Source organism: Diachasma alloeum, unplaced genomic scaffold (assembly GCF_001412515.2).
Source record: "Diachasma alloeum isolate Michigan unplaced genomic scaffold, Dall2.0 Dall_scaffold_00210, whole genome shotgun sequence".
Taxonomy (NCBI): Eukaryota; Metazoa; Arthropoda; class Insecta; order Hymenoptera; family Braconidae; genus Diachasma; species Diachasma alloeum.
In genome coordinates this window covers 397,587-419,281 of record NW_021680375.1, presented here as the reverse complement: position 1 = coordinate 419,281, position 21,695 = coordinate 397,587, and the positions used below count along the sequence as shown (strand labels likewise).

General features: G+C 39.8%; 4 protein-coding genes across 9 annotated transcripts in view; 2 read left to right on the top strand and 2 right to left on the bottom strand.

Moving 5' to 3' along the window:
• Positions 1–1,188: 1,188 nt before the first annotated feature.
• LOC114841117 lies at positions 1,189–4,332 on the bottom strand. Of its 3 annotated transcripts, none has more exons than XM_029126004.1 (9): positions 3,778–4,332; positions 3,570–3,698; positions 3,391–3,508; positions 2,380–2,641; positions 2,192–2,314; positions 2,032–2,122; positions 1,825–1,965; positions 1,619–1,744; positions 1,189–1,537 (listed from the first exon to the last, which is right to left on the bottom strand). In XM_029126004.1, the coding sequence occupies exons 1-9, from the start codon at positions 3,922–3,924 to the stop codon at positions 1,487–1,489; spliced, it is 1,188 nt and encodes a 395-aa protein (XP_028981837.1). In that variant the 5' UTR covers positions 3,925–4,332; the 3' UTR covers positions 1,189–1,486. The 3 variants fall into 3 exon arrangements, with proteins under 3 accessions (XP_028981837.1, XP_028981838.1, XP_028981836.1); XM_029126005.1 differs by having other exon boundaries at positions 3,579–3,698; XM_029126003.1 differs by having other exon boundaries at positions 1,619–1,751; positions 1,829–1,965; positions 3,579–3,698.
• Positions 2,819–10,057, top strand: LOC107036651 (cytochrome P450 315a1, mitochondrial). 2 transcript variants are annotated; one of them, XM_015254753.2, is made up of 7 exons: positions 2,819–4,401; positions 5,095–5,310; positions 5,928–6,121; positions 7,404–7,738; positions 7,906–8,130; positions 9,421–9,633; positions 9,747–10,057. In XM_015254753.2, exons 1-7 carry the CDS (start codon positions 4,331–4,333, stop codon positions 9,858–9,860), a joined length of 1,368 nt encoding a protein of 455 aa, XP_015110239.1. In that variant the 5' UTR covers positions 2,819–4,330; the 3' UTR covers positions 9,861–10,057. The 2 variants fall into 2 exon arrangements, with proteins under 2 accessions (XP_015110239.1, XP_028981835.1); XM_029126002.1 differs by having other exon boundaries at positions 2,819–5,310.
• Positions 9,888–17,623, bottom strand: LOC107036649 (armadillo repeat-containing protein 5). Its single transcript, XM_015254752.2, has 5 exons — positions 17,357–17,623; positions 15,094–16,046; positions 13,406–13,861; positions 12,001–12,575; positions 9,888–10,836 (listed from the first exon to the last, which is right to left on the bottom strand). The coding sequence occupies exons 1-5, from the start codon at positions 17,621–17,623 to the stop codon at positions 10,421–10,423; spliced, it is 2,667 nt and encodes an 888-aa protein (XP_015110238.1). The 3' UTR covers positions 9,888–10,420.
• A 1,115-nt stretch (positions 17,624–18,738) lies between these two features.
• LOC107036704 (active breakpoint cluster region-related protein) overlaps positions 18,739–21,695 on the top strand; it is a 7,744-nt gene continuing 4,787 nt past the window's right edge. For all 3 annotated transcript variants that reach the window (XR_001460794.2, XM_015254834.2, XM_015254833.2), the window contains exons 1-2: positions 18,739–18,979; positions 19,525–20,007. Coding sequence is in view for 2 of the 3 variants with exons in the window: in XM_015254834.2 (XP_015110320.1) it covers positions 18,866–18,979; positions 19,525–20,007 (597 nt within the window). In the remaining variant the exon portion in view is untranslated. The remainder of the gene's footprint in view (positions 18,980–19,524; positions 20,008–21,695) is intronic.

Below are 21,695 nucleotides of genomic sequence, written 5' to 3'. Positions count from 1 at the left end.
TCATTCTCGCTAACCGCGCTCGACAAAGAAATTAATTGAGAAGAAAATTGTCAGTGCAGGGTAACCCTACCGTATTTAATCTCATCAGGACACATCATTTGAGGAACTCGTAAATATGCGGAGCGTAATTCATCACATTTCTAGAGATATTATGAAACAGTAGATTGTCATCAGGCGATAAAAGTATTATCTGGAGAACGTGGCTTTACAATCACATTCGCCAGATAATGCTTTTATCGCCGTATGACATATTGTATTTTATGTCGTTGGCCCCGAAAACCGCGATCTAATCCAGCAAAGCGAGGTTAGAATCGCGGTTGAACGGGCCTAATGATATAAATAACAAAAACGGCGGCGTTCAGACCATAGCGTAACTACTGGAGGGCTAGCGAGGTTTTAAATCGCGAAGGACAAACTTCATCATGGTGATACTTTTCGAGAATCAAATATTGCAAGGTTCATACCTAGCAAGGTTCAAGCGTCCCGAGTGTTATATTTACCTAGATTATCCTGATTTCTAGCAATTTTCCATAGAATAATTGAACTCAAACTTACGGTTTCCATTAATGCTTGCATAACACTTTGAATTTTCAACAAAAAAATTATTTGCTATTTCAGTGGAGTTATAATGCAGTAAGATTTTCCAAGACGTCTATCGGAAATTTCATCCAAATTTTTTTAGCAGTGCGACATTTGACTCTCGCACTTCAATCCTTGCCCTCCTCTGAGTCTCAGAGATTGTTCACCCAACCAAATAATTCAGTTTGCCTTAAAAAATTCTTTGGAGTAGTTTTGCAGGGTGTCCCACTTGAAACAGGACAGTTGAAAATTTTTCCAGGGAGAGGTGATACAGCAAAACATTTCAGATGAAAGTTGTAGGGTATGGAGGGGGAAACTTAGTGCAGATGCAATTGATGTTCCCATTGTTTATGTTTTTATGCTGTGAGTATGAAGTCGGTTTTTTCAAATGGCAACATCATTTTTTATCCCACAGTTGTGCATCTCATTGAGACGAATTCAACCATATGCTATTCTGTGACTTTCTGAGCGATTTCCTATGAATTATTACACGGAAGTAGAACAAAATGAGAGTCGTGTTGATTGATGTAATAAGGTATTCAGTCATAAAAATTATTTTCGTTTTTGGATAAACCAAATTCTCATTATTGCGACAAATAAATGGAACTTAAATTTTAAAGAATTTCTCTTTCTCCCAATCACACGTATCGCAAAAGGAGATAACACCGGTCTTCACTATAAAATTACACTAATCTGAATTTTCGATTATGTTTAGATTGAAAGCATTGCAGCCTACAGTCTACGTGACTTATCATGAACTGAAGAATAAGTTGATAGTTATTATAACACTCGGCAAATAGAAAATTTTTATTATCAGCAAGGACCACCAAATCGTTAGAGTAGAATCAACTTGATGACAAATTGTTTGTCGGTGTTGGTCACTATGAATTTTCAATTCCTTACGAGTTTATCTCGTTGAATTGAGAAGAGTGAAGAAAGATATGACAGTTCTCATGGCCTTTTCGGGGGAAAAAAAACAAACTTATAGTTGTAAATTATAAATATATAAATTTTTCAGAAGATCGAATATGTTACTTACCGCTCCGAATCCTTGCATGGACATGATATAGAGTTTTCCAGCTGTCAATTGACATGGTTTTAAACTTCTCATCATGATAGGAAGAAGCATCAACTGCGATCGATTGGAGAAGCGATACCATTCGCTCTGGTAACTATTAATTTCAAAAAATCATATTTAAGAGTTCAGGATTTTCTACATTTATTCAAATTATGAAATGGTCATACTGACACTGCATCAAGGACACGTTCGTTTTGAACAACAAGGACATGTCCTAACCAACTGGAGTAGAATAAATGAAAGATTAGGTCAACAATAATGCAGACCATTCTAATTGATTCACTCGGTTCAGAATTTTTAATCATAGCCTCCGAGAATATATAAGAAGTTTTAATTTGGCCAATCAAAAAGATGAAACCTATTTGCATACTCACTACAGTACCAGCCAATACTATCAACCCTATATTAATTCCCACCGTCAATAGAAGAGCACCACGATAAGAAGATTCCAAACAATCAACGAATCTGTCATCACAAATGTTGACCGTTACTGTTTCATGCATCAGCAGTGAACAAAGATTTTCAGAAACTCACTGTAACGTCTGTGTTTGTAAATCAGAACAGATCCTTATACGATTCTTAATGAAATAGAAATCGGCCAATGATGTTTCTTCAATTAATATTGTTCCGTCTAAATGTATTGATTCTAGATGCGCTCTGAAAGACTTAATAGTGAAAATTTGATTTCCTACAGGCCTGAATGTGTAGCAAATTCAGCTTACTTCAGGATTTCAAACTTTCCACATGCATGGCTAACACAAATTGCAAAGAAGTTCTCGAAAAAGACTATGCACGCCGTATATATAGAACTGCTGATGTAGGCGTGAAACAATATATATATATAGTACTTTTCTTGATCGATGAAATATTCCGTCGGAGACAGAAATAATCGGGGACGAGTCTCATTTAATGGATGGAAAAAATCCAATATCTTTGGAATTGCTGGTGTGCAAAAATATAGCAGAAGACTCCCGTAGACAAATGCTGTTCAATTGATACCGAAAAATAAAATGGACGTCATAATAATAGATTATGTTGCAATGATCAGATGTTGCACGATGTTTTTGTTAACTAATCCCCAATAGTCCAAGAATATTAGGAAAGTCGGTTGCATCAAACACTGTTAGTGAAATAGATCCGGATTGGGGTGGGGCTCATAAATATATAGCATTTCAATGTTTTCAGGGTACAATAGAGTGCAGTACAGTGGACTCTTCTTGACTCTACCATTCCATAATTCGCACTCTATTCCCCTCGAGGCCTGCTTCTCCTTAAAATCCTCCCCCCACTTCTCATTTATCGTTTATTCTTATCTATGACGTCATGCGGTGCGGAGTGCGTTGTTAAGTCGGAAGGGTGAGATAATAAGAATGGAATCGTAGGGGTGGAATCTTGAGGGTAAAATTTAAAGGGTGTAATCGTAAAAATATACTGGTGGCATTCTAGGGATTGAAGTCACATGTTATTCGCTAATTATCACGAAAAAAATATAAATTGTAAAAATATAATTCACGATTGATACTTTTGGATTTTGTTCTCTGTGTACTACTCTCACAGAGCCTTCATGACTCTTACACAGAACTAATACATTTCATTTTCTTTTCACATTTAATCACACGTAAGCTGTACCGATTACGTAATTTTTCCGTAATTTCAAGTTTCCCAAAGTCTCATGAACTGTCTCAGAGCTATTCACCTCTGAAAATGGTTCATTACGCCCCACCTTTCCTTACTTGCAAATGCTACACCCAATTTTTGTGCTCTTTCGGAATGCTGCTGCAGTAATTCAATATCACGTTGATCTATCAAACTTTTCCAATCTCTTTTAATGGTCAAAAGTAGTTGAATCATCTAAAATATCCATGGAAAAACGATTCTGATTCGAGGGGTTCAGCGTGATCCACAAAAAAACAGTAATTACAGTGTCCTCCATAATTGTCCAGTTGAAAAACTTCGTGAAAGCTAATGCTATTAATCCGATAATAAATAGGTCTTCAATGACAACATCTATATCATCTATTGATGTTATACATTTGATAATCTGCAACCATCGTATAAAAAATTGAATATGGAAGCTTTCTAAAAGCCAACAGTATTAGAATGGAAGATGGAATTCATACTGTAGGTGTCAGGAAACTGGTGATCGTGAAAAAGGTCAAGCACCTTAAGATTCTCTTTTCCTTCGATGATTGAAATGGCCACTGACCAATGCATTGTAGTCCTCGTTTCGTAATCCAATAGTACGAGCAGTCGAAGATGTTCTCCATGAGAGTTTTATTTTGTAGCAACGGACGACAGACAAGCGCAATGTCGACTGTAGTAACGAAGGTCCACCTCACAACTGTTGGTGCCTCTTTTCCAACGAGTCATTACGTATTCAGTAATTACAGTCGGGAACTTCGCCACATGCCAGTGTCAATTAAATTCGTAAGTCTTTAACACAGAGGGGAATCTCTTTTTGTACAGTGGGCAAAAACTTCAAAGTGCACAAGACGCCGATGACAAAAATGAAAGAACCTAGTTGGAACTGTTATCGGCGTACGCGGAAAATGGGCATCAATGAGAATTCTTGAATTGCCGGAGTGAATTGAAGAACCGCACGACAATGTAGTCGAAGCAGTCGTTATATGGCTTCACGACGTTTGTAATGAGTGAAATCGATTTCGTGGCAGTATGCTGGAGGACACTCGCTGCAGAAGATTTGGTTATAACCAGCTGAGTTATATCATGGACTGGACGACTTGGTAGAATATAATGAATATATGTGACTTGGAAAGAACATGTTGACAGTAGAATTTATTATATATTGTTACCATTTTTTACGTGAAGAATTCGTCAAACCTCTAAACCTGTCCACGTGATTTTTACTTTTTTTTCGTCTCAAGTATCTAAATTTATTCGTGATACGTATCGCTGATATTGCCGGGGTCCCGCTGACTCCAGAAAGTTACTTGGAATTAACATATGCAGCAGAAAGTCCGGCGGTAGTTATACTCATTTCTCCTCTCTCTCTCCTCTTTATTATTCCGCTTCCTTTTATTTTTCTCGTCGTTTCTCACCTCGTCGTTTCTAATTCCTACTGGAGGCTATCAGCTTCAGTTGTTGTTTGTCTTCAGACCGGTGAAGACCTACACAGCCCCAGAAGAAAATTGCGAGACCCAATAAAATCGTGAAAATAAAGAAAAACTCAATTTCCTCAATTAATTTTCGTGTTTTCTCTCCGTTCTAAAAATGTTCAGTTTAGCTAGTAAATGTTTATTCGTGCGTGGAAAAGTCGGACGAATTGTTATTCCAAAATGTCACCGGGAGAAATTTGAATTTTTAAATGATGAACAATCGTTTTCGACTAATTTGGCGAGTGCGGAGAAACTAGAAATTCCAAATTGTCCGAAGCCAACATTTATGGAGAATCTGAAGGGTCTGGTGTGTTGGGATAGGGCCCAGCGGCTTCACGAGTTCGTCGACGAACAGCATCGGACAATGGGACCGATATTTCGGATGCACATAGGAGCGGTCACTGCGGTATTTGTTAATTCACCCGAGGCTTATCAGAGGATCTTCAAATTGGAGGGCCTCACCCCCCAGAATTTTGTACCTGAGGCGTGGACACTCTACAACGAGATGAGAGAGTGTCCCAGGGGGTTACTGTTCATGTGAGAGCGAAAACGCATTTTTCATTTTTTTTTGGCTTTGGAATGGAAGCATTGTATTCGTCGAATTCGAAATTTTCAATTTTTTTGTGTCAAGATAACTAATTTTGGCCTCAAATTTTTCTTCGATTTCTCCCTAATGAATCGACAGAATTGAATCTCTTTTCCTCGAATTTAGGTATTACTGAGATTTCTCAATCGCCATTAATTAAAATTTAATTAATCAATTTATTTTTTTATTTTTTAAATTTTTCAAAAAATTGTTTTTTTTCACGATAATTAAAAAAATGTTCTGAATTGATCGAATGATGGCTTAAAAAATTCTTTTGGATATCCTTTGATCGAGTTCGAAGATGAAGGTGATAGCAATAATCGTTATTCTGATTTATTTAAAATTTTGCAATTTTTTTTTTTTTTGAAAATCAGAATTTCGGGGATATCTTTGGATATCATGCTTCAAATAAATTCCATCATAGCTTAAAATGTTTGTTTTAACGTCATTAATTCGAAATTAAAAGGTGGCTACGATAGCTATTTTGGTTGATTTAATTTTTATGATGATTGTTGAACATTTCGAATTTTTCATGAATTCCCATGAAAGTGAGTTTCTTTGATGTCAGGAGTGGACAAGAATGGCTGAACAACCGCCGAATACTCAACAAACTTCTCCTGAAACCTTGCACCGCTAAAGACGTGATGGTCGGTTCCTGCGAAAGTGCAGCGAAAAAGTTGTGCAATGAGTGGAAATTCTTCGCTGACGCAGGAAAAACCGTTCCGGAACTCGAGAAGAGGCTGTACCTGTGGTCAATAAAGGGTAGGGAAGCGTTCGCAACCGCAAGAAGGCATCGAATGCATTTGAATAATAACATTCATGTTGTGGTCTGATAGGGATTAACGTAAATAATTTACCATGCGCTCTTGTATTCAAGTTTGAATACCTCAAAATAATTCAAATTTTAAGATTTAAGGCCCGGCTCCATTATCTGCCCAACGTTACGTATTATCAATGGAGAAGATTGGCGCAAGTGATTAGTAATTAATAATTCATCGTAAAAGTATGATCAAAATTTTTTTTAAAATGTTACAATTTTTTTCAAAGAGCCTTTTTTTGTACAATTGTTGCGGTGTGCCAAAGGATTTATCATTTCATAAATGTTATTATTTCAGTGTGACAGTAGTGGTCACACGGGTAGCGTACGGCTCCGGCGGTCGTCCAAGCTAAGCAGCGTCTAGTCTGCCCAGTACTTGGATGGGTGTCCGCTTAGCTCTACCTCTCCGCGTGCGACTACTGGCGCTAGGCACGAATGTAGAGACCTACTGTGTCCATCGAGTCCGTGTGGCCGATGGCCACAATAGAATCCCTACAATATCGGCCGGCTGCACAACTGAGGTTTTCCATGGTTTCCCGTGGCAGTCCTTGTCCGAATGGGTGCAGTTGGGGAAAAGTAAGTCGGCCATGGTAACGGAGATAAAAGGGGATGGGAAGAAAATGTAAAGACCCGAGAGGGTATACATATGGATGAATAAAATAATTCATTAATAAAAAAAATATATTATTACTAGGGGGCTTCGACCCCAACTCGCCTCGCTCGCCAACCCTTGGGGGGGCTTCGCCCCCCCGCTCGCTTCGCTTGCTCCCCCTCCCCGGCGGGTGGACAGTTCGTTTTTCGTTCAAATCTTGAAACATTAACTATTGGATACTATTTTTTGTTCTTTGGTGTGGTTAAAATGCAGCTGTCAGATAAGGAAGGGGGCAGGAGGGGGAGGGGCGAAAGCGGCGGAGGGGAGGGGAAGCGTCCCCTGAATTTTCGGCTTTATTTTTTTATTATATAGGAAGATTTCAGTAGTGAAGTGGTCAATGGATTTAAGTCGACTTAGCCCCCATTTGAGTTTTTGTTGAATAACTTGGAATTTATGAAAGATAGCGAAATGTTTGTGAAATCTTCTTCGATAGTCCTCCCTTTTCTGTACAAAAAAGTTTTTTAGGAAAATTTTGCTAACTACTTTAGAATTTTAGACTTAAATCGTTTGACCACTTCAATACTGATTTCATAAACAGAATTTATCACCCGTTCATTATGATTTCCGCTGATTAGTTATAGTTTCCGCTTTAATGGGAACCACCTGGGACCTTCATGAGGACGAAATCTCCGGCGATTTGAATATTCTAGCTGAAAATCTCCACGAGGTTTTCGTTCAAAGTGCAAAACTCTCGCTCTTACCCTGCAAGTTGGCCGTAAAATTTCAACTTCCGGTCTGGAAGAAATTCGTCAGGGTCATGGACACAACCATAAGGGTCGCCAGAAAGCTAGTTTTCCGGATAGGGAAAGTTTCTAATAATGGACTTTTGGATTTGATGAGAGATTCTGGGATTCGGGACGAACATCTCATCAGAATCGTCACTGACTTGATTATTGCTGCTGGAGACACTGTAAGCAATATTCATGACTTTTTGAACAATTTTAAGAAGTCAAAATTATAAAATCGAAAATAATTTTTCTGTGCATTTTTTTTCTTTAAAAAAAAATGACTTTTCTAGTTTTTTCGCAATTTTTCATGAAGTTTTGGTTTTAGATTTATTTTATCGATATTTTTCAGACGACATATTCGACCCAGTGGGCCCTCTACCTCCTCTCAACCCACGAAGAAGTCCAAGAGAGAATATTCGATATCGTTTCATCGAATAGTTCTCAAGAGATGATTGATAATTTGTACATGAAGGGGGTTTTGAGGGAATCCTTGAGGCTTTATCCCACAGCGCCGTTTCTCATGAGATGTCTGTCTCAGGATAGTACGATCGAGGGCTACACAATCTCAAAGGGGGTAAATATAATGAATTATTACCGTAATTGAAAAAAAATAAATGAGGAATTGAAATCAATAGTTCCGGAAATACCTTGGGTTCCGTTTTTACTGTCATTTTTGACGTTTTGCGATATTTGACCCTTGCGAGGCAAGACCCTTGCGACGCATATTTTTTGCGACTTTTGACTCGCGCAGTATGACCTCCATGACTTTGAACAGGCGGCATTCGCAGTCCCAATTATTCCAATATTAACTTGAATTAAACTCTATTGAATCCCTAAGGGTCGTCTGATCTTCTAATCCGTTTGACCCGCAAAATTGACCCATAGAATCGACCCTTACAGGTGTAATAATTTTGAGTCAATCGACCCTTAAAGTCGACCATGTTGCCTCACATGCGAAAGGTTCCGAGTTCAAATCTCGGTCGGGTAGAATGGTGCGATCTAAGCATTTAAAGTCTTGATCATCATCGCAGTATACCCTAACCGGGTCGAAGCGATGTAAAATAACGATAAAAAAAAAAGTCGACCATTACAGTTCTAATAGTTTTGAGGGCCAAAATGTCTTAAGGTGCAAATAACCCTTCTTGATGACTTTGCTGGGACCGATTTGACCCTTGAGAACGTTTGACCCTTAACCCTAAACGTTCTTGAAAGCTGTTCAATCCTCGAGACCATTTGACCCTCAACCTCAGACATTCTTAAGGGCCGTTTGGCCTTCAAAGCCATCTGACCCTTACAGGTCTAATCATTTTGAGGGTCAAATGAGGATCAAGGACGTTCAGAATTGAGGGCCAAGGTATCTTAAGGTGCAAATGACCCTTCCTGATGACATTTGACCCTTGAAAACGTATGACCTTTAACCTTAAACTTTCTTAAGTGTTGTTAAACCCTCGAAGCCATTTGACCCTCAATCCCAGAGGTTCTAAAGGGTCACTTAATCTTCAAAACCGTTTGACCCTTACAGGTCTTTTTGAGGGTCAAATGAGGATGAAGGACGTTCGGAGTTGAGGGCCAAAGTGTCTTAAGGTACAATGACCCTTCTTTATGACATTTGAACCTTGTGAACGTTTGACCCTTGACCCTTAAAGTCCTTGAGAGTTGTTCAATCCTCGAGACCATTTGACCCTCAACCCCAGACGTCTTTAAGGGTCGTTTGACCTTTAGAGCCATTTGACCCTTGACTCCAAACGTTTTAAGGGCCATTTGACCCCCAAAACCATTAGACTCATAAAGGTCATTTGACCCCCAACTACAAACAAAAAAAAATCCCTGAAATGTACTAAACAATTAAATTTTTCCACTCCAGGAACACATGATAATGTCCCTGTACTCAAGTGGAAGGGACAACAACAACTTCCCTCAGGCCAATGAATTCTCCCCGGAGCGATGGACACGAGATTCCAAAAATAAACATGAAAATGTAATAAATCCATTAGGAACTTTGCCCTTCGCCGCGGGAGCGCGAAGCTGCATCGGTAGAAAATTCGCCGAGGCTCAGATGACCTTGACAATATCCCAGGTAATTGAATGCAAATAAAAAGGCATTAACAAATTTAATTAAAAGATTTTTACAATGAAAAAAATTGAAAAAAATAAATAAATTAAAATGAAATTGAAAAAAAATTATTTCAGCTTATAAAAACCTTCAGGATCACCTGTGACAACGCAGAAAACGTAAAAATGATACTTCACCTGATATCCGTGCCCTCGGAGCCCCTGAAGCTGCGACTGACAACGAGGAACTAGAAAAAAAAATCCTCAACAAAATTTTAACCAAATAATTTTAATAATTCGCTCAATGAATGTACATCAAATAGAAAAAAAAATATACAATTTACGATTGGATGATAATGTCAATTGGTTGAATGATCCTTCGATAAAAAATTCAATTTAGACTGGAAAAAAAAATTATCCACTTAATTGACTGAATAAAATAACTGTAGAGTCCCAGTATTGAATGGATTAATTATTCCCCCAGTTTTTCTCGAATATTCGGAAATTCTCGAAAATTTTCCGATTTCAACCAGTGGTCATGAAACCGTTTTGCCCCGGCAGTTCTTTTGCAATTTACCCTTTAAATTTCAGCACTGAAAAGTCATTTTTGTCGAAATCTCATCAACGAGCGGGGCAAAATGGGCTTGTGACCATTGAATGGAATCGGAAATGTTCCTGACTCTCCAACGAGACCAGAAAATTGTCAATATTTCTTCAAGGTCTCTAGATATCGCGATTTTTCGTCCAGATGAAATAGAAAAATTAATGAGAAAACATAGAATTTGATAAACATTATTGTTGTTGATTATTTTTTATCGAATTGATAATTTCTTCATGATGATACCACGAACATCTTCCAGGAATTCCCTAAAATGTTTTCCAGATGAGAAATCCTTGAAGGAGTGCAGTCTGTCCTCTCTGGATGCTCGAGACGTTAAAAAATATTTGACACAGCAAATTCTAAATTCACTGCATCCATTGGTCCTCGCCCAGTTCCAAGCGCGACTGAGATTACGATGAGATAGTTCGGAGACTGATGTCTCGGTTAGGCTCTCGGACTCATCGAACATGAGGAATTTGTCAGCGAGGAGAACAGCGTCGAGGAGCGCCTCGATTTCCAGTTTTTCGCGGGGTTTTTTCGAGGTCAGGGACAATTTCCCACTGGCTAAGGCACAGAGGACTGAGAGGCCTTCGGTTGACACGTGGTGAAGGCGAACTCTTGTCTGACCTTGAAGATAAAAAAGAGGGGGAATAGTTAGTTGGGGATTAACAAGTCTTGAAGTTATATGAATGGACTCCAGTTGAGTGGTTGAGGGGAATGGGGAAAAATAAATTTGAAATGAATAATTCGAAAAAAAATATTCATGACAGATAATTTTTCCCATGAATTCTGACTTTGATAAGTGAAAGAAATTGATATATCAAATTCTTGGTTCATCTAGGGGTGATGATACCCTTTTATTATGCCCTTTTTCAGTAGTGTATTCGTCAAATCTAAAATTTCCATTTTTTTGTGTGAGGATCACTAATTTTGGTCTAAGGAGTTCGAATATGCTGTTTTTAGATTATGTATGTATGTATATGCCATGCATCGACCCATGAAATATTAATGACTCTCTTTAAAATTGATTATTTCCAAAACTCTGGAAACTCAACCAAATAAATAATAACGAAAAAAAGGAATATTCTACCTTCAATTACATATTGGTTTCACAATTTTTCGTTGATTAGAAGTCATTACATTTTACTTGTATCGAGCGTACTCCACGCTTGGAAAAAAAGGGCCCCGTCCGTGAGGGGTTAAAAAATAGTAATTATCATGATTAATATACGTGAATTCCAATTCTCAAATCTTTACTTTCTGATATCTAATGTAAAACATCGCATCTCTGCACCAGGGATAGCCATATTCATAAATCATAATTACTGTTAAATTTTGAAGCTGTCATTTAGTTAATATCACTCTTAAATTTTCAATTATTTTAGTAATCATAAATTTAAATATTCAAATTCTCAACTATTTTATTAATCAATAATTTAGGTAGGAAGATTGCCGATTATTCGGTCAATTAGTGATTCGCCGATTATTTTGGTTCAACTGGTAATCCCTTTTCAAAAATTAGAATTATTCACTTAATGGAAAATTCACAGTCCCATATTATCAAATATTCAATTCATCATCAATCGCAAATTTAAATTATTAATATCATACTATTTTTACATTGTGATGAGAATATTTAAACCTTTAGCAACGTAAGTCACAAATTCCTTTAATATTGATAAAATTTAATTGGACTAATGTGTGTTCACCTTAGCTACAATAGCATAGGATCATTGACCTTACGAAAAAAAAGAATTACAGAATTAATTATGTTCACATTTCTATTCTTACCAGCTTCGAAGAATCTCCCCTCGAGCATAGCACTGAAGGCCTCGCTCTTGCCACAGAGGACCCTCCTGCAGGCCTCGACAGTGCCCCCGTCGTCCAGCTCGAACACCACAAGATTCTCCTTCCCCCCGTTCTTCCTCCTCTTCTTCTGGTTCCCACCCCCGTCCTCCTCCACCTCCTTACGCTCCCCCACAAGTCCCAGGACGTCGTCAGAGTGGTCCTCAGGCCTGGTCGGCCTGACCCCGAGAGCCTCAGCGAGCTGACACACCGAAAAAATGGCCTTCTCGTTCATCTCGTGGCCTTCGTCGCCCAGAAGCTGGAAGATGAGGTCCAGCCCCCCATACTCTGTCAGCAGAGTCCTCAGTTTGTCCCTGGACTTGAGGAGAAAGGGCACAGAGAGGGCAACCATGAACTTCTGGGGGTCTCGACCCCTCCTGAGGATGGTCGACAGGTCTCCAAAGGCACCACCAGACTCTGCGCTCTGGGAGAAGGTTCTCAGATATTCCTGAGAGTTCCTGAGGGTCTGGACGTCGAAGACGAAGCCCTGGAGCAGCAGGGGCATGAAATACACGTAATTTCTGTGGGGAAAATAATTTTTTTTAAATTTATTAGTTGAGGTACTCGAATTTTTGTAAAGAAAACAGTTCCTTATTCCACTAGAGCCCGATGTAGCACCTGGGATGACTTTCGGGATGTTTTGGGGTGTACTCAAGTGCCTGTGTGGGTTATGAACGGATTTCAGTGAGTGGATTCATCGATATATGAGGGCCAAAGTGAAGTTTTAATTTTTATCATCAACTTTTTTAGGCGAATTATTGAGGGAATTGGGGAGTAGTGGCTATTAGTGGATTGTCTGGGGGGTTTTTATGGGTGAGAGGGGAAGAACGAGGGGGGGATTAGTGAGTGACTCAACTACTCTGGGAACGTATCATCATCACGAGACATCGATAGACAGTCAGAGACAAATACTGTCGATTGATATGTGGTTTATGCAGGGGTTGAGAGATTATTTTGAGGTAGAATGAGTGTTTTTGGGAATTTTCAGAGGGTCTGGGTGGAGAGATTTCCGGACTCTGCACTTCCTGCTGCATGGGAAGAGAATGTGAGGGCGAATTTGATAAAACACAAGCAAAAGGTAATGATGAAGGATGATTAGAGATGATGAGTCTTTGGTTTCTTCTGGTTTGGAATTTTTTTTTGTTTACAGGGGTGCGGATTTTTGGGGGATTTCTTGGGGCTGGGTGAGGGGGAGGGCTGGGGGAGGGCTTCGAAACCATAGATTTTGGAGTTGATTTGGTGCTGGCGTTATTGAGATATTAATTTTTCAAGTTTTGGGGGGGTGATTTTGTTTCTGGGGGGATAGGTATCCATTTCAATTTTCGACTTGAATTATTTTCTTTTTACTTACTCTATGATTCGATTGACAATGGGGAGGGCATCAGTGTTTTTAGAGGCCTCGATGTATGCAGTCAGTGCTTGAATTGTGATGGGATTAGCTAGTCCTTCAACCGGACGCTCCCAAAATGTCAGTCTTGCCAGAAGCTGCAGAGTCCAAGTGTGAAATACACTCATCCCTGTACTCATCACTGGACACTCCTCCTCCTTCTCCACCGGTTGACTCTCATCCTTACCAATACTTGAACACACAAAACTATTCAAAGAATCTATTTCGTCTCTCGTCGCGGTACTCTTCGCGTCCTCGTTCTCAGGGCAGTCCTCAGCCTCGGAGCACACGGGGCTGTAATTCTCCTCGTCGTTGTCATTGCAATCGTAGGAGGGCAGAGGGGGTGAACCTGATGGTGATGATGTGGGGCTGTTGGCACTGCGGGGACTCCATCTGCTCGAGTAAAAATCTAAGCTGAACCTAAAAATAATGAAGCAAGAGTGAATAAAATTTAAAAGCGTTAGGATCGATAAATTCTCTAAATCATCAAAAAAATTGCAATTCAAAAAATCATAGAGAGATGATAAAAGATAATGGAAAGTCATGAAAATGATGGAAATAATGGAGATTATGACACTGATGAGGATCGCAAAAATCATTCCGATCAAATCATGAAAATCAGAAAAATCATGAAAAACAAATAAAATCATTACAATCGTGGGAATTCTGGGATTCATGATGAATTGAAAGAATCTAGATAAATCATAAATCATGAATTTTCTAATTTTTCACGATTTTATGGTTTCCCATGTTTTTCATAATGTTCATATTTTTTAATGTCCTTTCTGATTTTTGTTCCATGATGAATCATGAAAATCATGAGCAGACATGAGAAATCAGGCAAATCACTATAAATTCAGCTATGAAAAATTAAGACTGTGGATATAAGACATCAACATCAACATCAACATAATAAAAAACCATCAAAATAATGAGTCAGAATCATCAAATTCATGATTTGAAAAATCGTCACGACTATTAGAAATCAAGATCATAGCAAAAATCATGAACATTAAAATCTCATATGTCTTGATGAATAAATGAAAATCATCAAGAGTTGCTAAAACCATTAAGATCATAAAAAATCATCTGAATTATTAAGATCATGAAGAATCATCAAAATCACAAAAATCATGCAAAAGCGTTCAGACTAATAACAATCATCGAGCTTATAAAAATCATTACATCATCAAAATCATAAACCGTGAACAATTACCAAAAAATGATAACTTAATGAACAGCCATAAAAACTCACTAAAATCATCGAGATCATGGAGAATCAACAAAATCATGAGTGTCATAAAAAACCGCGAAAATCAAGTCATCAAATTATATAAATCATGATAAATCAACAAAAAATCATGACGAGTCATTAAAACCCTGGAAATCCTGAAAAGCGGTCAAAAGCGTTAACACGAAGAAGAACCATCGAGCTCATAAAAATCATAACACCAAATTACATTAATTATGACAAATCAATGAAAATCATGAAGAGTCATCGAAACCCTAAAAGTCCTAAAGAGCCATCAAAAGCATTAATACGAAAAAGAATCATCGAGTTCATAAAAATCACGCAGAATCCTCAAATTCGTCAAGTCATTAAAAATCATCAAAATAATAAGCCCTAAAAAGGGCCAAAAACCCAGTCTTACCTTCCATTACTCGTCCTATTGACCTTGTTCTCCGTACTCCCCTCCAACGACACGACCTCAGCACCCCTCTTCCTTCCCTTCTCCTCCAGCCTGACATCCAGCACCATCCTGTTCAGCATCCTGACGATGACCCCAACGACCCCGCCCTTGATCATCACCCTGATGCTATTCTCGTCCCCCACGAACTGAGTCAGTGCACACAGCAACACATGATGATGTTTCTCCTTCCCCTCGTCCTCCAGAAGCCCTATCATGACCTCAAGCCCTCCGCAATCCCTGATCTTGGCCCTGTTCACAGCCTCCCTCGAGAAGAGGCACAGGCTCGTGATAACTTCGTAAGTGACTGAGTTCAACGATGACTCTGAGTCAACGGTCTTCAGGAAAGTTATCAAAAAATCAATGGCCCCACAAGTGCCAAGTTCAGGCCGATTCTCAGCCGTTCTCGTGAGTTTATGGAGCAGTTGAATTCCGCTTCTGTGATTGGACGCGCAAAGGTCGACGATGAAATTAAAATTCTTGACGGAGTTAATCTGCTTGGCTATCCTGAGGTCCTGAGGGTCTAGGAGGACCTTGAGGGCCTTGAGGCAGGTCTCCGAGAGGTCCTTGAATTTCGTTTCCGTCGGATCACTGCTGTTATGACTGCTGGAGGTTATCAGGAGGACCATCACCTCCTTTATGAGCTCAGAGTCGATGACTTCGGTCTGGGAGGCCTTGTGACTCTCCCAGATGTTGCGCACCGCTCGCACCGCCATCGAGTGGGTCTGGGGAGTGGAGGGGGACTTTAGGACCGCAAGGAGGGCCGGGAGGACGCCGAGAGCGCACAGAGACTCACTGTGGCGCTTCGAAAGACACATGTTACCGATTAGCCGACAGGCGCGGCAGTGGAGGGTCGGGCCCGGGGGGAGGTTCTGGAGGATCCAGAGGAGGTTCTCCGGGAGTTTTTTGTCTTTTGTCTGAAAAACATTGGGGGGTTTAGTTGTTCACGAGGTGAACGGAGGGAGGGGGAAATTTTTGAGAGTTGGACGTTTTTTTTTGGCTATTCATCATAATTTCCGACCGGTTCAGAAAATCATTATTGTCATCGAAATCATATGATCAGTCAAATACTGGGAATTTACCGCCGGAGCGTCAAAAATGTAAAAAAAAAGGCTCAGAAACCTACTTACAGGGGAGTTAAGCTAAAAAGTCAAAAGGGTCAAAAGTGAGAGGTACGCCGGTCGGACAATCATAAGGATCAAACGATCACGAGGGCCATCCTCGCGAGGGTGAAACGTCGCAAGGGTCGAACAACAGAGGCGATCCTTCAATCTGAAGGGTGAAACTACCAAAAGGGTCAACCGGGGGAGGCAAACGGCACAATCGCAAGGGTCCAACGATCATAAAGTAGAAACAAAAGAAGCAAGTAGGACAATCATAAGAGTCAAACAGGATAACTAGGCCGGGTGATCCTTTGTCATTGTCCTGCTTGCCTGCCTCTCACTTTTGACCCTTGTGATTTTTCAGCTTGCCTCTCCCGCAGGCAGAGCAATGACAAGGGTGGGACGATCATAAATCAAGAGAAATAATCTGAAGGCTATCCCGTTTGGCCCTTGTGGTTGTTTGACCCTTGTGATCATTTGACCTTGCGAGTTATGGTGGTTGTAACGTTTGACCCTCACGAGGTATGACCCTTGTGACTCTGAACAGGGGGCATTCGCAGTGCCGGTGAAAATATCACGCTTTCGCATTATGCCAATGAAGGGCGTCAAATAGGTTTCTGACATGTCAAAAAGTTCGAAAAGTTCCATGTGATTTATCTAGTTCATGGAAATGAAAAAAAGTGCAAAAAAATCAAACTGTTATTATTATGATCTCTGAGCAGGAACTGCTCGGTCGTTGATATTGATATTTTTTTCTGTGGTTCGTGTAAAATTTAATGCGGTTAGCTATGTCTTCATACATAACTGGTTTGGAGATTAACTAGACTAAGTATTAATCGAATCACGAGCCTAACGAAGCTAAAATAATTAGCGAAACGTCGAAAAAACACAATTAGATAAATGTTTTTTTCATTTTTCTCCAATATTCCTTGATATTTTTGAATAATTAACAACAATGGAGATGACCCAGAACATAAAAAATCAAACCTTTTTCGCAAAATCATCAAAAAATCGAGACCCGAATTGTCAATTTTTCCCTAAAAAAAAAATCTCAAAACATTTCTTCCCCAAAATCGACGAACCCCCCCCCCCTCAAAAAAAAGAAGAAATACTGTACAACTCACCTCTTCCCGCACCCAGCTCTTCAGATAAGCATTCGCGAGAATGCTCAATGCATAATCCAGAATCTTGGTGTTCTGCACCCTGAGCACCTCGATGAGTACCTTGAGCCCCCCATTCTTGACGAATCCCTCGAAGACCCTTGATTCCTCCTTGATTCTCTTCAAAATCCCGAGGATTCCTGCCTTATCCCGCGAAGAAATATACCCATCGAGTTCCTTCACAATCGCCCCCTCCCCTTTGCCCCTCCCCCTATCACCCGGTCCCCCCATGACCTCGTGAACCCCCTGGAATCCCCGAAACAGCTCTGCATGAACCGAAAAAGCCCCCAAAACTTGCCGAAACTTCGAGCCAAAAAAAAGGAAAAAATCATTCAAAGAGACATGTGTCAATACCCTTTGTCCTCACCCCAGTGCCACGAAATTTGCTACAGTATGTGCCCCTCGATATTCCGACTATTTTCGAGATAACAGACCCCCCGGGGCCGCTCTCGCGACAGTCAACACGAGTCTCTGTAGAAAGAGAGGATTAAAAACTGAGAATTGATTGCAATAGCGTTAAAAAAGGGTCGTGATGAATTTTGGATGGTAAAATGACATAAAACCCATTACGTACCAGAAATCCTGCATAAACGCACTATACTAGGCACAGCTGATCGATGGGAACCCTAGGGAAGTCACTAGGTGTGTCTGTGTGTGGGAAAAATAGTGGAAATTCCCTAGGGTTTGGGTGGGGTGGGTAAAGAGGGTTTCGCAATTGTTTACGAGTTTTTTGGGGGTTAAAGGGGTGGATTGAGTGGGCGGAGGTACTGTTGGGGGTCGGAGGGCGAATTAGGGTGTGAGTTGATTGAATTTGAGGCAGTGATGGTGGGAAAGTGTTTGACATTGGAGGAAACTGGTGGAAATTGAGAGGGAATACGAAATGATTTTTGGGATCTCTTGGGGTTATGCACAATTGGTAATGAAATTTTCGCTGTTGCCGGTGATTCTTCGTGGGTATCAGAGACGATATACCACCACAAAGCTGACGGGAATCAGCGAGCCTCCCATAGAACCGCCCTTTATCATCAAATCACTCGAATTTTTGTAAAGAAAACAGTTCCTAATTCCACTAGAGCCCGATGTAGGTGTTGAAAAAATTGTTGTGAAAAAATTGTCAAGCACCTGGGATGATTTTCGAGGTGTTTTGGGGTGTACTCAAGTGCCTGTGTGGGTTATGAACGGATTTCAGTGAGTGGATTCATCGATATATGAGGACCAGAGTGAAGTTTCAATTTTTATCATCAACTTTTTTAGGCGAATTATTGAGGGAATTGGGGGGTAGTGGCTATTAGTGGATTGTCTGGGGGGGGGTTTTGTGGGTGAGAGGGGAAGAACGAGGGGGGGATTAGTGAGTGACTCAACTGCTCTGGGAACGTATCATTATCATCACGAGACATCGATAGACAGTCAGAGACAAATACTGTCGATTGATATGTGGTTTATGCAGGGGTTGAGAGAATATTTTGAGGTAGAATGAGTGTTTTTGGGGATTTTCAGAGGGTCTGGGTGGAGAGATTTCCGGACTCTGCACTTCCTGCTGCATGGGAAGAGGATGTGAGGGCGAATTTGATAAAACACAAGCAAAAGGTAATGATGAAGGATGATTAGAGATGATGAGTCTTTGGTTTCTCCTGGTTTGGAATTTTTTTTTTGTTTACAGGGGTGCGGATTTTTGAGGGATTTCTTGGGGCTGGGTGGGGGGGATTTTGAAGGGTCAGGGGTCATTTTGGAGGGTTGGGGGAGAGCTTCGAAACCAGAGGTTTTGGAGTTGATTTGGTGATGGCGTTATTGAAACATTAATTTTTCACGTTTTTGGGGGATGATTTTGTTTCTGGGGGGATAGGTATCAATTTCAATTTTGGACTTGAATTATTTCCCTTTTACTTACTCTATGATTCGACTGAGAATGGGGAGGGCATCAACGGTCTCACAGGCCTCGATTTATGCAGTCAGTGCTTGAATTGTGTCGAGAGGTTTTGGAGTCGTTATTCAGATGTAAATTCTTGAAAATTCTTCGGTGATTTTGGCCCTCGGGGATAATTCTAAAAATTATAGGGCTAGGGGAGAAAATTTCACTCGTCCGACCTCAGCAAATAAATATCAGGATAAATATCCTCCTTTAATTATTTTAGGTTGCAAGCTTGAGGGAAGAACTTGAGAAAGAAAAATTCTACGTGGAGTACCTGGAGAGACTCCTGGCAGATGTAGAGCAGCACAAAAAGCTCGCAGAGAAGTCCGCGGGCTCTCCACCGGCCCCAAAACCTCCGGAATCGCCGGCCCATCAACGACAATCAGAGAGAAATCCACCAGAGCCATCGAAGCCTGAGGAATCTCCCACAGAATCGACAATTCCACCTCTTCCTGTCCGTCAGGACATCAGCAAACTGCAGGACAAATGTGTGTCCGAACTGAGTTCCTCATTGCACTCGTCACGACGTCCAAAATCCGAAATCCCGAAGAGCCCGTCGAAGATATTCGCTAATCCTAGGCGAAACAGTGATCCTGATATTCCTAGCAATTATGTGACTGTTATCGAGGTCACGGGCAACTCAAAACGAGAGAAACTTGAGGAGAATGATGTTAAGGAGGAGCCGGAGAAGGAGGGTCATGAAAAGGTATTTATTTCGATTTTTTGGCCCCATTTTTTTAGATTTTTCCCGGAGAAAAAAATTATTTTTTCAATCAGAAAAGAATTTTTTGGGGTCGAAGGCTACTCTGGTTGATGGCCAGGATATTTTTTATCTTAAGGACAACCAAGTATCATTTACTATAAATTCAACCATTTTCAATCATCAAATTAATCAATTAAATTGCGTGAAAAAAGTTTGAAAAACATCATGAACATTCAGCGTCATTACAATTAAATTTTGCAAATAAATAATTATAATTGTTTAAACTTTCGGAAAGCTAATTTCTTTAGGCATGAAATCGATTTTTAGTTAAAATTCTCAATATGAATGAATTTGTTACAATTCTGAAAAAATGATTTTATGATGGAAAATTGATTGTTTATAAATTATTTATGGAAAATTCTCGTAAATTTTAAAAATTGCAATTTTTTAATTATTCTATCAATTTTTCTCGAGACGTAAATTTTCGAAATTTTTTCCGATTTTTCAAATGATTTCTGACGATTCATTATCGAGATTCAAATTTAGACCTGTAAGGTTTAAATAATAAAATCATTGCAAAATTTCCGGAAACTTGGGGTCAAAGGGGACTCAAATGAAAGCTCTGATCACTGGAGAAAAAATCGCCAAAGTACTTGGATATTCTCAAAACACTGCAAGACAACGTATTTGACTGGAAAAATTACAGAATTATTCAACAATTTTTTTTTTCTGTTTAAAAATCTATAAATAATCATCCAATTTTTCAATTGAAAATTTCACGTAAATATATCCCTGAGCCCTCAATTCTCCATCGAAAAAATCTGTAAAAAAATTGAAGAATACTTTTTTCGAGGCGAAAACGACCCCATTTGCTAGCTAGGATCATTTTTGTTGTCCTCTATTAATTATAAGATTATTTAAAAAAATCAAAAACGATTTTTTTATTTTAAAAAATCTTTTGCAAATATCAATCAATTTTTTCATTTTCAAATTTTGCATAAACATGTCTTTAAATCCTCATTTGTCCCTCGGGAAAATCTAAAAAATCAAAAAGTAATTCTTTGAGGTCGAAAATGACCCCAGTTGATGACCTGAACAATTTTCGTCTTCAAACACTGCAAAACAGCCTATTTTGCTTCATCAGTTCCCGAATAATTAGAAGAACAGTACATTATATTACTAGGCATAAAAACCACTGTCTGATAAATTATTTAACGAACTTTATATAGACACCTTTGTCTGAAAATCCTTCTTAGTCCGCGTCACGTACAAAATTTCAAGTGATGTTAGAATCGGGATCTATGAGACCAAGTCATATAAAACGATTTTCCCATGTGAGCATGACGCGTGACATTTTATGCCGCTGGGAGCGCCACTGAGCGAGAGACCGCGAAAACCGTCACGCACAGCTCATGTACACCTATGTTTTCCGGATTACGGATAAATTTCGTGGTAGCGGTCCTATTTGCAGTCGAACGCGTGTCCAATCATCCCATATTTTACACAAAAAAATCCGTTGTTTAACGAAAACAGTCAGAAGAAATGAAAGAACCAATTCCGCGATGTTCTGCTATCCGACGACTACAAATGTGCGGTCTCGGTCTCAGTGCTGCCACCTGCGTTGACTTTCTCGCGTCGCCATCCAGATTTATGACTCAGAATGCGTCATCCCAGCACCCCCCCCCCCCCCC

Excerpts from the sequence above, each read along its gene's own strand:
- LOC114841117 (XM_029126004.1), bottom strand. The coding sequence starts at position 3,924 with ATGGAGAACATCTTCGACTGCTCGTACTATTGGATTACGAAACGAGGA. Across the intron at positions 3,509-3,569 it reads TGGAGGACACTGTAATTACT|ATGATTCAACTACTTTTGAC; the intron begins GTTTTTTTGTGG and ends TGGATATTTTAG. Across the intron at positions 2,123-2,191 it reads TTACAAACACAGACGTTACA|ATTCGTTGATTGTTTGGAAT; the intron begins GTGAGTTTCTGA and ends TTGTGATGACAG.
- LOC107036651 (XM_029126002.1), top strand. The coding sequence starts at position 4,889 with ATGTTCAGTTTAGCTAGTAAATGTTTATTCGTGCGTGGAAAAGTCGGA. Across the intron at positions 6,122-7,403 it reads GTACCTGTGGTCAATAAAGG|TTATAGTTTCCGCTTTAATG; the intron begins GTAGGGAAGCGT and ends TCCGCTGATTAG. Across the intron at positions 8,131-9,420 it reads GCTACACAATCTCAAAGGGG|GAACACATGATAATGTCCCT; the intron begins GTAAATATAATG and ends TTTCCACTCCAG.
- LOC107036649 (XM_015254752.2), bottom strand. The coding sequence starts at position 17,623 with ATGGGGGGACCGGGTGATAGGGGGAGGGGCAAAGGGGAGGGGGCGATT. Across the intron at positions 16,047-17,356 it reads AGAGCTGGGTGCGGGAAGAG|ACAAAAGACAAAAAACTCCC; the intron begins GTGAGTTGTACA and ends AATGTTTTTCAG. Across the intron at positions 13,862-15,093 it reads AATAGGACGAGTAATGGAAG|GTTCAGCTTAGATTTTTACT; the intron begins GTAAGACTGGGT and ends CATTATTTTTAG.